The sequence below is a fragment of the Tupaia chinensis genome, unplaced genomic scaffold (genome assembly GCF_000334495.1).
Source record: "Tupaia chinensis unplaced genomic scaffold, TupChi_1.0 Scaffold000619_1, whole genome shotgun sequence".
Classification (NCBI taxonomy): Eukaryota; Metazoa; Chordata; class Mammalia; order Scandentia; family Tupaiidae; genus Tupaia; species Tupaia belangeri.
In genome coordinates this window covers 865,060-880,601 of record NW_006160139.1, presented here as the reverse complement: position 1 = coordinate 880,601, position 15,542 = coordinate 865,060, and the positions used below count along the sequence as shown (strand labels likewise).

The following is a 15,542-nucleotide window of genomic DNA, read 5'->3' as shown; positions in this document are numbered from 1 at the left end:
GACAAGTCGGAAGCACTGCTCGGAACAGGTGCGTGGTGTACGCCGGAAGCACTGCTCGGAAGCACTGCTCGGAACAGGTGCAGACGTTCTGCCCCGTAGCTGGGTATTTCTTTCATGCACAGAATTAGAAATTGGAAGGAAAACTTAAAAACTAGGGATTGAAGTCCTCTGGCCCAATGAGGATGTGAAATCATTAAAAACCTCCCAGTGATGTAGCTACGACACAAGCAAGTCCTCAGGAAAGTGTTTTCCTTTCCCAACCCTTTTACACCCTTAATTGTAAGCCAGAATGGAAACACTAGCATCAAACCAGGACATATTTGAATTCGTTTCATATCCCATTGGACCTGAGTCCTGAGAATGTGGGATGCTGGCTAATGTTGCTCAGGAATTTTTAGGCAGATTTTCCTGAACCAGTGACAGGGCCATGTTATGTTTTAGGTGTCAGCATATAGGAGGACTTCAAAAAGTTTGTGGAAAATGGAATTAAAATATGGTCAAGAAAAGTTTTGAAATCTGTCCATGGTTTGTTTTCTTTTTCTTGAAGTTTGCTATAGAGTGTGTATGCTCATCAGAAAGAGACAGACAGGACGGGGAGAGAGAGAGAGAGAGAAGTTAGAGCTCCCTCTGGAGGGATGACCACTCCATAATCCCTTCTGTTCCACTCTCCTTCAGGATTTTGGGCACACACACATGCGAGTATGTTTATCAGTGAGTCTAAAATTCAGTCAGCCGTGTGGGATCCAGCCTCCTTAATCACCATGCTACCTGTCTGGCCCCGCGAAGTTTTTCATTTTTTTTTTTTTTTTTGAGAGGTTTATGCTATAGGGCATGTATGCTTGCCAGAAAGACAGAAAAATACAGAGAGACAAAAAGTGAAAAATCACCCCCCCGGGGGGGATGGCCACGCCGCAATCCCTTCTCTTCCATTCTCCTCTCAGGATCTTGGGCAAGCACACACTAGCGCCCAGCATGAGTTTAAGCCACCGGGTCCAGGGCTCGAACCACAGTCACCTACGTGGGAGTCCAGCAACACAGCCATTACACTAACTGCTGGTCCCAGCCCATGAAGTTTTTTATCACATACATTTTCTGTGAACTTTTTGATAGACCCAATATGTCTCCTTTTTTCCCCAACTTTTCTAAATCCAGAGTGTGGCGGCTGCTGCCAGTAGTAAGTCTAGCTGCTCTCTTGCCTAAAGTCAAGCTAGGAAGAAGTAGTTCCTCAAGTAGCACTCAACAAAGTGAGAATCCAGGCCAGTGTCCTCTGAGCCTCTGTTCGCCCCAGACAGACAGCTTCTGTTTGCCACATGGTGGAGAAATTAGGGTTTCATCTACAAGGGCTACATGTTAGCGCCTGTTTTAAAGTAGGCCTCAGAATATGAACACCTGAAAAGATGTAGGCTCCTGAGGTGCCAGGGGTGTTACAGTGCATTCTGGCTGCCTCCCCAGCTGTCAGTCCACACTCGGAGAGCATCAAAGACCCGTAATCCAAAGGGTATATCTCTGTGGAAGGTGGCAATTTGATTTTCAAATACAAAAGTCGAATGTGTCTACGTGCTCAGGTACACGTGGACAGTCCACATTTCCCGTGAGCCTGACTTCACCTGTAGGGTTTGTGCAGCGAGGCCTACACTTCAGCTGAGTAAGTGTGTTGATGGTAGTGGTGGGGGCTTCTCTTGGGCAGTGCTGGCCTCTGATTAGTGCGTGCAGATGGAGGGATTGTTGGGTAGTAAGGAAATGGAGAAACAGTAACTGGCCCATGTGCTGATCCTTGGAGCCACGCCTCCCCTCTGACACTGGGCACCCTTTGCCATATTTACCCAGTGGTTCCAGGCTGGGAGAGCTGATGAACATCACAGTTCCCACAGGAGAGCACTGCAGGGCAGAGGAGATCCTAGCCTCCCGGCTGCTGAACTCATGAATTGTTTTGTTTTTGTTTTTGTGTTTGTTTTTATGCTGGACCCACTATTTAGTCTGAAGGAGCACTTCTTGGTCTTCCTGGGTAATCCAGGGGATAAGAAGTGTTACAGATAGTTTTTTAAAGACTCCTACTATTCATATAGATTAGAAAGTTTACCAGCCTCAGCTGTGGGAACTAGAAGTCACCAGAAATCCAAGGAAGACGCACTGAAGCAAGGTGACCGTCCGCCCGAAGGTGTCTTATCTCACGGGCAGCTCTGAAACTAAGTGCATGTGAGGAGAGGTTCATGTGAGGAGAGGTTGGGGACAGAGAGTGGCTGAAACTCCAGACTGTTAGTGCAGGAGGGGCTTTGCCAGTGGTGCGATTCCATTCTGTGGGTGTGCTTTAGGTCTTCATCACAGGGTACGAGCATTCTCCAGAGAGAAAGGAAAGTGAGAAATTGCCCAGGGAGAGTGGCCACACCGCAACCCCTTCTTCTCCAGTCTCCTCTCAGGATTGTGGGCACGCACGCACACTCGCCTGGTGTGATTTTCAAGCTGATGGGTGTGGTACTCGAACCACAGTGCGCCAGCCTCCACACCACCTGTTGGCCCAATCCTGTTGTGTTTTAAAGAAAGAAACCCAGCCAGCTCAGGCCAACAGTTACCCATTCATTCTGTGGTTCAACTCAAATCAGAATGAAAGCAGAAAGGGGCACATTGGTGGATATGAAAGACAGGAAGGGCCAGCCAGTGGCATGGAAGTTAAGGCGGCTGGATCCCAGCATGGATGACAGCGCAGTGTGAGTCCTGGACCTCGCATCTTGAGAGATATGCCAGGTGTGTGTGTGTGCGTGTGTGCGTGTGTGTGTGTGTGCCTACAATCACGAGAGGACAGACACGGAGGAGAAGGGTTGTGGTAACCGTGCCCCATGGAGAGCTTCCCCCTCTCTCTGTCTCTCTCTCAGTTGAGTGCTTGTGACCTCTGGCAAATTAAAGCAAAATAAAAAAGAAAGAAAGAAAAGAAAACAAAACCAATGAAGACGGGAAAATAAGCATAAGCTTAAAGAGGGAACTGGCCAAGAGAACGATTGGCTAGAAACTCCCTGGCCTGACCACAGGCACCTGTCCCTGTCAGCGACGGGGCCCGCAAAGTCTGATCGCAGCCCCTCCTGACACCTCCACAGTGAAGCCCCTGCTGCTCAGGACGCAGAGGGCAGGAAGGGGACTTGTGGCTGCGGCTTCCTTCTCTTTGAGAACCTTGTCAGTCCGTGGTTTGGCCGCTCCTTTTTTTAGCCTAGGAGATAGGAAGTGACCCTTTTCTACCTCTTGCTCAGCCCCTCTGGCTAGAGGGGGGAGAGAAAGAAAACGAACCATCCACCTTCCTCTTCACAATGTGCTGCTGCTGACCGAGCCCCTGAGAGTGGAGAGTTTTCCTGGGGGGCGTGGGCTGGAGAGACCCATGACTCCAGCATTTCAGAGCCTGCTGAGAGGAGCCGCAGTCAGAGCTCCCTCCTCGGGCTCTTTCTTGTTGCCCTCCTTACGGGTGTGTAAAGCTGACCAAACCCAACTTCACCACTTGCTGCCTGCTTTATGGTTAACCTGTGCCCTCCAGGAAGGAATAATCACCCATTCATCCTGGCTGGCAGAAGTCCCACCGGTTATTAGCTGGACAGGGCACGGTGGGAAAGAGGACTCAACATGATCTTGATTAAAAAAAAAAACCTCGGGAGAGCAGAGTGATTGCCAACTGCAGGTGAGCAAGGAGGCAGGGACAGCGTGCGAGGGCTACTGCAGGTGAGCAAGGAGCCAGGGATGGCGTGCGAGAGCTACTGCAGGTGAGCAAGGAGGCAGGGACGGCATGCAAGGGCTACCGCAGGTGAGCAAGGAGCCAGGGATGGCGTGCAAGGGCCGAGGGGCACGTGAGATGCACTGTGCTGCTCCTGGGCCTAGGCCCTGGGGGGAGACAGACAGAGCTGGGGGTCTGTCACCCCGGTGCTGCTGCGTGGGCTGCTTTTGAATGAACCCATTGGTTCCCGGCTGCGTGACCCAGCGTTGTCCTCCTGTGAGCCAGTGCTCATGGCTGTCCTGGGCAGGAGTTGCAGCTGTCACATGCTGTCGATGCCCCCTTCAGTGAGGCTGGCATGGATGTCAGTGCCCGCGTGCCTGGGCTGGGGTGCCTAAAAGACAGTCTCCTCTTGTCCTCTAGAGACTTTCCCCGTTGAGCACTGGAAGTAAGGAGCCTAGATTTGTTTTGAAGGGCTTGGTGTCCATCCTCAGGCCTGCTCTGCCCCCACCTGGGTTGACGAGAGCTGGGCTGTGCCCAGCGTGGGCACAGGAGGTTAGCTGTTCGGAGCGGCCCTGGCACGGTCTGGGTACCTGGTGGCTGGCGCAAAGCCCACAGACGACGGGCCTCCTCCCGGCTCTTCACACCTTCAGCGTGTGGTGCCTTTCTCATTCTAGCCACACTGCCTAGGTGGGGAGAAGTGCAGAAAGACACTCAGTGCCCTGTTCCTAAGGAAATCTGCTGTACCTCGGAAGTACCTCTTCCTGATCTAACACTCATATTTCTTTTACATTTAACCCTCAGGATAATAGGGTTAATTTTTTTTTTCTTTTGTTCCTTTTTTTTTTTTTTGAGAGGTTTTTGCTATAAGGTGCATGCGCTTGCCAGACAGACAGAGAGACAGAAAGCGAGAAATCACCCCCAAGGGGGATGGCCACCCTGCAATCCCTTTTTCTCCATTCTCCTCTCAGGATCTTGGGCATGCACACACACGTGCCTGGTGTGAGTTTAAGCCACCAGATCTGGGACTCGAACCACAGTTGATTACACAGGAGTCCAGTGACATAGCCATTACACCAACTGCTGGTCCTAATAGGAAGTGTTTCATAACCTATGAATACTGTTAACATTTCTTTTATTCCCGCAGTGTGCATGTGCGTGTGTGTGTGTGTGTGTGTGTGTGTGTGTGTCTCAAATCCTGACAAGATGGAGGAGAAAGGGTTGCAGCATGACTGTGTCCCACGGAGGAGAGTGACCCTCCTTGTCTTTCTCTGGGAATGCATGTGCCCCGTGGTAATTTTAAAAAAAGAAAGAAAGAAGAGGAGCCAGCAGGTGGTGTAATTTAAAGCACTTAACTCCCATATGGCCAACCATGGTTCGAGTCCCAAACCCAGAGACTTGAAACTTACACCAGGCAGCTGTGCATGTGTGCCCAAAATCCTAGGAGGAGAATGAAGGAGAAGGAACTGCAAAGTGGCCATACCCCCTGGGGAGTGATTTCTCGCTTTCTGGCTCTTTCTATGGCAAGCACAAGCACCCTATAGCAAAAATCTCTCTCTCAAAAAAAGTAGATGCATCTTAGAGTCCATTCTTGAATGAAGAAAATAAGTATTATGTCAATTTGCCCTTTTCTCCAATTGCCTTATCTCTTTTCCTATGCATTTTTTTAAACTCCTATTTCTTTATGAAACCTCCATTCGTTCGTGGACAAGAAGAGTGAGGTCCAGCCTCGAATGAACTGGCCGTCAGTCCCACCCTGCAGTGTGTGAGTGTCTCATGCTCTGTGGAGACCCATGGCCCTGACTGGCCCACCCCTCGACCATGTTCCACGTCCTCGTGTTGCACTCTGGCAGCTGTAGAGCTGGGAAAGACTCGCTCTCTTTGAGATCTCTTTCCTCATTTACAAAATCTCCTTCCCATGCTTTCTAAAGTGTGGACCTGCCCTGGCCCCTAAACCAGCAGGGTGTTTCTGAAAACTCAAAAGAACTAAACACTACAAGGGGGGAATCTTACTGTAGGTAAATTACACCCCCCACAAGCCTTTTTAAATAATCCAGTCAAACCACATGTGGCCAAGTCTGTCACTGCAGTTGTGGCTTTTTTTTTTTTTACAAAATATCAAAAACAACCTACGTGTCCATCAGGAGGAGAATAGTTAAATTATGATGCTTGCGCATGGTGATATATTATGGTATAGCTATTTCAAATAATTAGATATATCTGTGAGCATTTGATAGGAAATCTGTAAGATGTGAAAGAAAAGCAATACCCAGGCAGTAGGCACTGTTTGTTCTCGTGTGTTTGTGTGTGTGAGAGTGTGTGTGTGAGAGTGAGAGAGTGTGTGTGTGAGAGAGTGTGTGTGAGAGAGTGCGTGTGAGAGTGTGTGTGTGTGTGTGTGTGTGTGTGTGTGTCTGCCTGTGCACACACACTTTTGTTTGGCTTGTTGAAAGATGCATGAGATGCTGATAGTAATTTTATCTGATGAAAGGGACTGGGTGCTGAAGAACAGGGCAAGAGAAATAATTTGTCAATAAATATACCTTTTGTCCACTATGCATATATTATCTATTCAAGAAATAGAAAAGAAATAAAATCAACTGCCTTGACCCAAAATAGAAAGCCCGCAGGACCTGTAACTGAGTGCACCGGCCTCCGGCTGATTGCTCCCTTTCTCTTTTCAGGCCCATCGTATGAGCCGACTCATTCGCCCACTGGAAGTGGGAAGAAGCTCTTTGCTCCCGTTCCGTTCCCTTCAGGCTCCACAGAGGATGTGTCTCCCACTGGTCCCCTGAGGCCTCCTCCCCTCCCCCAGAAAAAGATTGTGAGTCGGGCAGCCTCTTCACCGGACGGCTTCTTCTGGACCCAGGGCTCCCCCAAGCCGCGAGCGTCGAGCCCCAAGCTGAACCTAAGCCATTCAGAAACCAGCGTCTGCGTCCACGAGGAGTCTCACTTGAGCCATCCTTTGGGCTCCGGGAAACACCACCACTATGTTTTCTCCTCTTCTGAGCCTCTGGAGAAAGCTTTCAAAGGCAGTGGCCACTGGGGCCCAGCTCCAGGCCTGAGGGGTGGCTGTGGGAGTCCCAGCCTCCAGGGCAGGGGCGCCCCCTCCACTTCATCCTCACAGCTGAGTGTGTCCAGCCAGGCCTCCACCAGCAGCACCCACCTGCAGCTGCACAGCCTCCTGAGCAGCATCAGCAGCAAGGAGGGTACCTATGCCAAGCTCGGGGGGCTCTACACCCAATCCCTGGCCCGCCTCGTAGCTAAGTGTGAGGACCTCTTCATGGGCGGCCAGAAGAAGGAGCTCCACTTCAATGAGAATAACTGGTCACTCTTCAAACTGACCTGTAACAAGCCCTGCTGTGACTCGGGGGATGCCATTTATTACTGCGCCACCTGCTCCGAGGACCCGGGCAGCACCTACGCTGTGAAAGTAGGTAGCACCCCTCCTTCCAGGCTGTAGCATGACCAGCTGGTCCTGACTTGGGCTCAGCCATGGCCTGAGCAGGTCATCCCACCTTTCCGGCTTTAAGAGGAGGGCTGGTTCCTAAGCTTCCCTGTAACACTTAGTTGTCAGGGGTTCTCTGCCTGGCCTGGACGGGGCAGTATGAGGTCTGTGGTAGGAATATAAGATGTCCTCTGGTTCCTAAGCTTCCCTGTAACACTTAGTTGTCAGGGGTTCTCTGCCTGGACGGGGGCAGTATGAGATCTGTGGTAGGAATATAAGATGTCCTCTGGTTCCTAAGCTTCCCTGTAACACTTAGTTGTCAGGGGTTCTCTGCCTAGCCTGGACGGGGCAGTATGAGGTCTGTGGTAGGAATATAAGATGTCCTCTGGTTCCTAAGCTTCCCTGTAACACTTAGTTGTCAGGGGTTCTCTGCCTGGACAGGGGCAGTATGAGATCTGTGGTAGGAATATAAGATGTCCTCTGGTTCCTAAGCTTCCCTGTAACACTTAGTTGTCAGGGGTTCTCTGCCTGGCCTGGACAGGGCAGTATGAGGTCTGTGGTAGGAATATAGATGTCCTCTGTGCCTGTAGGAAGGTACCTATGTGATCTACTTGGATTAAGAAAGCAGTTGCCTTTGAATGCAACAGAGTTCTTTGTGTCAGTTTCTCCTGAGTGTCTGCTAGATGCCAGGGATAGTGCCATGATCCTTAGGGCGCTTATGCTCCAAGGAAGGAGATGGACACTGCAGATAGTATTCCTCAACGGTGAGAGCCAGGGGAACGTTAGGTCTAGGGAACGTTCTGAAAAGAGTAATAACGCTTACTGCACATTAACCGTACAGCTAGACTGTTAGCTGTGTATATTAGCTACATTATCTGCCATCCTAACAGTTCTATAGCATAGGGAGGTTTTAAGACGAGGAGTCTGAGGCTCAAAGTGGCTAAGTAATCTCCCCCAGTGAGTCGATGGCTGAAGTGGATTTGAACCCTGGGTTGTGTGTCTCTCATGCCTATGCTACCTGTCTACCCACCACACTGCAGCCTCTGGTGCCAGATCAGGGCTGTTGCTCCCACCTCCCGCTGCTCTCTGCTGCAGCTCTGCTGAGCTCACTGAGCCAGCTGCACCCCTTGGGGCCTCTGTGGTCTTGCCCTTGGACTCCAGTCCTTCCTTGTGGCTCCCTTCCTTATCTCCCAGTACTCTTCAAATACCAGGTAGGTCGCAGCCCTTCTATAAATGCAGGCTTTTATGGGGAGGGAGAGGAGACCCTGAGCTCTCTTCTGCCATGACCAGTCCCTAGACAGTCTTTTTTTTCCAGTTAGAAAATGCAGACTAAACAAACCTGAAATGTCCTTGGTGGGATAGCTTGCTATCCATCAAAAATTTTAAAAATAGTATAATCATTAGCCAGAGAAATTTCAGTGGATTTTATTTTGAATTTTTTCCTTTAAGAAATTGGTGATAATCAGGCCAACAGGTAGCATGGTGGTTAAGGAGCTGGATTCCCACATGACCAACCATGGTTCAAGTCCCGGACCTGGTGGCTTGACAATCACACTGAGCGTGTGTGCATTTGTGCACAAACTATTGATAGGATAATGGAGGAGAGAGGATTGTGGCATGGCCATGCACCCTACAGGGTGATTTCTCACTTTCCCTCTCTATCTCTCGCCATCTCTGGCAAGCACATATACCCTATGGCAAAAATTTTAAAAATTAAAAAAAGAAGAAAAAAGAAAAAAGGGATTGGTGATAGACACTGTGGAATAGATTGGGAGCCCGATTGGCGTGTTCAGAGTACGTGTATATAACAACTTGCTGCCTACCTATCAAAAAATCAACAAGATAATTACTAGGAAAATCCAGGGTATTGTAAAGGAATCAAGACCCTAAAGAGCTGAAGACGTCGCAGCCAAAATGGCAGGTACTGTATGAGGGAAGGCACAGACGTCCTGACTGAGACTCGATGGTAACGGCTCTTAGACGTCACTCTGCTTCACTATCTAAATCCAGCAGCTGCTTCCCGGGTAAGGCTACCTTCCTACTCCCCAGCCAAAAGGAGAAGGAAAACCCAGAGTCTCCCTTCCTTTTGGGATGGTGCCGTGTCCAGTAGAGGAAAGCACCCTGGCCCCTCCAGTGAGCTGGACACGCTTAGCCTGGGTTTCCACTGCGCCTGAAGCCAGGGTTCTGTTCTCCGCCAGTGAAAGGGAGGTGAATTTGAGCTCCTCAGCAGCCCAGGGTCTGAAGGTACCTTCAGGAAGTTCTTCCCTTTCAGTAGACCCTGTGGCCTGGAGAAAGTGACCTGTGAATCTTTCTTCTGCTTTGTCCAGAGGTGTTCAACCTGTTACCTCATTCCCTGGGGCTTCTCGTTCAGTAGCAAGAAACAGACGACCTCAGGCTCGCTGGTGGTGTGGTGGTGAAGGCAGCTGGATTCCCGTATCACCAGCTGTGTGGTTTAATTCCCAGACCCAGCAGTTTGAAAAATATGCTGGGCACGTATGCATAAGTGTCCAAAATCCCGAGGAAAATGCCTGAAGCTTTTTTTTTTTTTTGAGAGTTTTTTTCTATAGGGCGCGTGCGCTCGCCAGAAAGACAGAGAGAGAGACAGAGAGATAGAAAGTGAGAAATCACCCCCCAGGGGGGACGGCCGCACTGCAATCCCTTCTCTTCCTTTCTCTCAAGATCTTGGGCACGCATGCACACGCGCCTGAATCCCAAGGAAAATGGAGAAGGGGTTGTGGTATGGATACGTATCCCCCCACCCCCCGAGGATGCTTTCTCACTTTCTCTCTCTCTCGCTCGCTCGCTCTCTCGCGCGCGCGCTCTCTCTGTAATGAGCACATGTCCCTATAATGAAATTTTTAAAAAGGGAGACAGGCGACCTCTCCATTTTGAGGAGAACATGCCTGGTGGAAGAGGCTTAATCCCTCTTGCCTTTGGAATAGAAAGCAATTTGACTCTACCACAGCAAACCATGGGGCCTGGCTCTGCCCCTGAGTCCAACGCTTGGCACCCAGGGTTTTGTTTTTTGTACCCATTAGTGATTGAGCTATGCAGCTTAGAGTCTCGGGCCTCATGTAATACCGGGGAACTTCAAAAAGTTCTCTTTTTTTTTGGAGAGGTTTTTGCTATAGGGCACGTGCGCTTGCCAGACAGACAGAGACAGACAGAGAGATAGAAAGCGAGAAATCACTCCCCAGGGGGGATGGCCACGCCGCAATCCCTCCTCCTCCATTCTCCTCTCAGGATCTTGGGCATGCACGCACACGCACCCGGCGTGAGTTTTAAGCCACCGGGTCCGGGACGCAAACCGCGGTCAACTACGTGGGAGTCCAGCGACATAGCCATTATGCTAACTGCTGGTTCCCAAAAAGTTCTTGAAAAGAAATAATAAAGAATTTATTTTCATGCAAAAAGTCTTGAAATTCATGCATAGGTTTTCTTTTTTTTCTTTTCTTTTTTTTTTTTTGGAGAGGATTTTTGCTACAGGGCGCATGTGCTCACTGGAAAGAGACAGAGAGATAGAAAGTGAGAAATCACCCCCCAGGGGGGATGGCCATGCCGCAATCCCTTCTCCATTCTCCTCTCGGGATCTTGGGCACGCACGCACATGTGCCTGGCATGAGTTTAAGCCACCGGGTCCGGGACTTGAACCGCGGCCGACTACATGGGAGTCCAGCAACATAGCCATTACGCCGACTGCTGGTCCCCATACATAGGTTTTCTAAATGTGTTTTCCATGAACTGTCTGAAGAGCCCTCCATATAGAGTTAGCTATATTCTCTAATAACAAATGCGCAAGAATTCCATCTTTCTAGAGGGCGTTAAAAACAAGCATTACCCCTCTTGCCATTAGCAACGTCAGCTGTTAAGAACCTAGATGATAAGCCTTGGTCCCTGTCTCACTTCCGTGGAGACTTGGTGGCTCAGGGACCGTCTCTGTACCGTGTGCATAGCCTCAGATATTGGAGGAGGCTACTCTTAGAGCAAGGTTATCGGGAGCAACAATATCAATTTGTAAATATGCCTGACCCCGGTGGGGGGAGGAGACGGGACATCATTTCATACGTGCGGCTGTCCCACCTCTTCCCAACTCTGGTCTAGACAGAACACAGTCAAGTGGGAGTCACAGGAAGGGAGGGGCTCCCTTCGCAGCCCCTGTCTGTGCTGAGCTCGCTTCATCTGTGCGGGTACGCAGAGAGCTGGCACTGAAGTCAGAGCTGAGCGCAGTGTCCCTGTCACGAGCATGCTCACAGCAGCTGGTTGCTGCTGCCGGCGCGGGCTCCCGCCTGCAGCCGTGAGAAGGGAGCCCGCCAGCCCTTGCAGCCCAGCTCCGTGGATGCAGCAGAAAGATCAGTTTCGAAGCTGTTTCATTCTTAGCCATCTAGAACTCCATTTCTGTTACGAGGGACCTTTGTTAACTGCTGGGCCTTCTTTATGTAACACATTACTTAGTCCAGGTTTTCGCCCATGAATGAGATCCTAACTCCAAAGTCTAAAATGAGACTTGGCTCAGCAAAATGTTTGAAATATGAACGGAACTATTGGTCTGTGTGAAGTTCGAGAGCCCTAATCTAAGCACACACCTCTTGAAAATGAAATGAGGGGGAGAGAAGAGAGAGCGAGGTGATGGAGAAGCCACCAGGGCTTCCCCGACTGGTTAACACGTGCTATGTCCCCTCTCTGAGGCTGCTGGTGAGGGGGCTGCGGGTCCCGCCGGAAACTGACCTCCTTCATTTTCATCTCTGTGCAAACTGCCCGGCCCTACGCTGGAGCTCTGTGCCAGGAGCACTCACCGGCTCAGGCCCTTGATGCCCTTGAGGAAAGGGGACCCGAGAAGCACTTCCCAGGACCCTTGGCAGGGGACCCTCCCGGGTTTGTACAATACCTGCAGGCCATCTGGACTCTCAAGTCAAAGTAGCTAGAGCAGTCGCCATAGCAACCCTTCCCACCCCCACCGAGTGCTCCCTGAGAGCTAGGCCTGGTGCTGCAAGCCATGCCTTCATGATTCCATGAAATTCTCACAATGGCCCTGCGAGGAAGGGACAGCCACTGCCCTCGTTGGACAGGGAGAAAGCCGGCTTCGAGCCAGATTCCTTCCATGTTCATTACGCATGGATTCCATGGTTGCAAGATCATTTGCCCGCTGAAACGTGTCGTGACCCCCAAATCCATACTCTTAGCGCCTTCTGGTCATCTGTGGACACCGGCATGGCGAGGAAAATTTAAGTCTCCCAATGTGCACGTCTCCCCTTGAGGTGGACCGAGGTGATGCTCAGCCCTACTGTTTCAGCTCACTTACCCTCAGCAAGGGTCCTTTTTCGCAGTGTCTTTTGTATCTCTTTTCACATTTTTATGTCCTCGTTTTTGATTTCGCTGTTTAAAATGGCCCCCAAGTACAGCGCTCAGTAGCTGTCTAGTGTCCCCGTGTGCTAGACCAGCTGCATCAGTCGTGAGTTGTAGCGCTGTGGCCCAGAAGCGCAGTGGACGAGTCAGCAATATAGATTCAGAAACACATAAAACAAGGTTGTGTAGCAGTCAGTTGGCAAAAATATGGTAACCAGAAGTCCGTTGGAACTCATTCCGTAATCCTTAATTCAGTATTTGTAGAATTTAATAGAATATAACTACTTATCAAATAGTGAGAATTGCTTGTAATTTGCCAAAGGTTACAGAATTTATATTTGAGCCCAGGCCTTTTTCCTTCTAAAGCCTATGCTTTTGACCTCCGGGTTACTCTCCAGTTGTATAATCTTGGGCAGATAATTTAACCTCTTGAAGCCTGTTTCCTTCTCTGTAATGGCATCCACGCCCTTGGCTTTGGTGAGATGTAATGAGTCTGCGAGAACTGTGGAACTGGCGCAGTGCCTCGCCCGTCAGGAGTCCAGTGTGTGCGTGTCCCAGTGCGCGTCGGGGAGACGGGGACAGGCCTGTTCTGCCGAGAGCACTGCAGACTCTGGCTGGCCACCCCCGAGTGTCGTTATGGGCAAGACGTGCTCTGAGGACTGCCCCCACATTTTCTTCAGTTTGACAGTGTTCTAGAAGGCTGATTTAAAAACCGAGTACGTTGGATGGACTCGAACAAGAAAGAGCCTGAAACAGTGCTCCTTGAACGCATTTTCCAAAATATGAATAGTTTGCATTAGTGTAATAGGAAGCAGTTCTGAAGGAAAACGGGCTGCCTTTTCATTTCCATGCTGCTTCATCATAGAGAGATTACTAACTGAATGTGACCCACTCTCTTCTCCCAGTTATCTTTTTAAAAGTTTCCGTGGAAGCTGAACTCTTATACAGGTTTCATGCTGAGGTTTGTGAAGTTGCAATAAATCTCTGAAAAGGTGCTTCTGGTAGAACTCCTGGAAACATCAACTGTCAGCATGGCTTTGTGCAAACCGCTGAGTCGTTCAGATGCAGCCGCTCGGGAGGAGGCTTGTCTGGGGCCATAACGGGATGAGGGAGCTGACGTTCACTTTCTATGAAGCGTACGTGAGGCTGCACAGTCCCCATCTGAGAGGAGACTGCTGGCCATCTTCAGCTCCTTCCAGAGTAACTAGAGGGAAATTGAGGCCATCAGAGGAGGTTTCTGAACTGCCTTTCCCATGTGGGACCGCCTCACAGAGTGTCATGTTCACCACTTGCCACTGTCTGGCCCCCACTCACCTATTTCTTTGGAAATTATCTGTTCATATCTTTTGCTCATTTTAAAAATTTGGTTTGTATAAGAGGACTTTAGAAAGTTCGTGGAAAAATAGAATTAAAATATGAATTTATTTTGATACAGAAAAATAAAATCATGAGTAGTTTTTTTTCAAAATATGCATTTTCCATGCTGGATGGCCCCTTAGACTATTGAGTTGTAAGGATTTTTGTGAATTTTTTAAAAAATACATACTGGGGACCAGCAGTTGACATAATGGCTACGTCGCTGGACTCCTATGAAGTCGACTGTGGTTTGAGTCCTAGACCCAGTGGTTTAAACTCAAGCCGGGCACGTGTGCGAGCATGCCCAAGATCCCGAGAGGAGAATGGAGGAGAAGGGACTGTGGTGTGGCCATCCCGCCTCTGGGGTGAATTCTCACTTTCTGTCTCAGTGTCTCTCTTTCTGGTGAGCGCACGTGTCCTATAGCAAAAACCTCCAAGAAATGCATACTTGAATTCCACTTTATTTATTTTTAATTTGCTGGGAGGCACACATGCTCAATGGAGACAGAGACAACGTGAGAAAGCACTCCCTAGGGAGGGTGGCCATACTGCAACCCCTTCTCCTCCAGGGATTTCTGCGGGGCACGCATGCATACGTATCCAGTGTGTTCTTCATGCTCCTGGGTCCAGCACTCAAACCACGCAGTTGACCGCGTGAGCTCCAGGTGCCTGAACCACTACGCCACTGGTTGGCCCTGTTCCCATCCTCTTAATGGTGTCTTTTGTAGGACAACACTTTCGAATTTTGAGGTCAGATTTATTATTTTTTTTTCTTTAATGAACCATGCTTTTTGTGTGTTACCTAAGAAATCTTTGCCCAACCCAAGATTTTTTTTCCTTGTTTCCTTCAAAAATATGTCTGTTTTTTAGCTCTTTCTCTTTTTTGGGGTGGTGGGGGGAGAGGTTTTTGCTATAGGGTGTGTGCGCTCGCCAGAAAGACAGAGACAGAGAGAAAGAAAGCGAAAAATCACCCCCCCCTCCCAGAGGGGTGGCCACGCCGCAATCCCTTCTCCTCCATTCTCTTCTCGGGATTTTGGGCATGCACGTACACGCACCTGGTGTGAGTTTAAGCCACCGGGTCTGGGACTCAAACTGCAGTCGACTATAGGGGAGTCCAGCGACATAGCCACTACACTACCTGCTGGTCCCTTAGCTCTTACTCTGAAGTCTGCATGATCCACTTTGAGTTAATTATCTGCACAATGTCAGTAATGAGTCAGCTTTTTGCACATAGCCAAATGTCCCGACATCACCCATTGGACAGCCCTGCGAATCTCACTCTGACTTCACTTTTCCCCACAGATCTGCAAAACCCCTGAGCCCAAAGCAGCCTCATACTGCAGCCCCTCGGTGCCTGTGCACTTCAACATCCAGCAAGACTGTGGCCACTTCGTCGCCTCTGTGCCCTCCAGCATGCTCGCCCCTCCTGAGGCACCCAAGGACCCTCTGCCCACCCTGCCCTCACACACCCCCACTCAGGAGCAGGACTGCGTGGTGGTCATCACCCGGGAGGTGCCCCACCAGACGGCCTTGGACTTCGTGCGGGACTCGGTAGCCAGCCACCGGGCAGAGCCTGAGGCTTACGAGCGTCGCGTGTGCTTCCTGCTGCTGCAGCTTTGCAACGGGCTGGAGCACCTGAAGGAGCACAGGGTCATCCACCGAGACCTGTGCTTGGAGAACCTCCTGCTGGTGCACTGCGCGCCGCCAGCC

The 15,542-nt window shown here is 50.1% G+C and overlaps 1 protein-coding gene across 1 annotated transcript in view; it reads left to right on the top strand.

Annotated features, from left to right (window-relative positions):
- Positions 1-15,542, top strand: part of PRAG1 (PEAK1 related, kinase-activating pseudokinase 1) — a gene marked incomplete in the record, with an annotated part of 65,237 nt that overhangs the window by 48,930 nt on the left and 765 nt on the right. Inside the window, 1 exon segment of the mRNA XM_027775956.1 lies at positions 6,370-7,118. Within this exon segment, the coding sequence (XP_027631757.1) occupies positions 6,370-7,118 (749 nt within the window).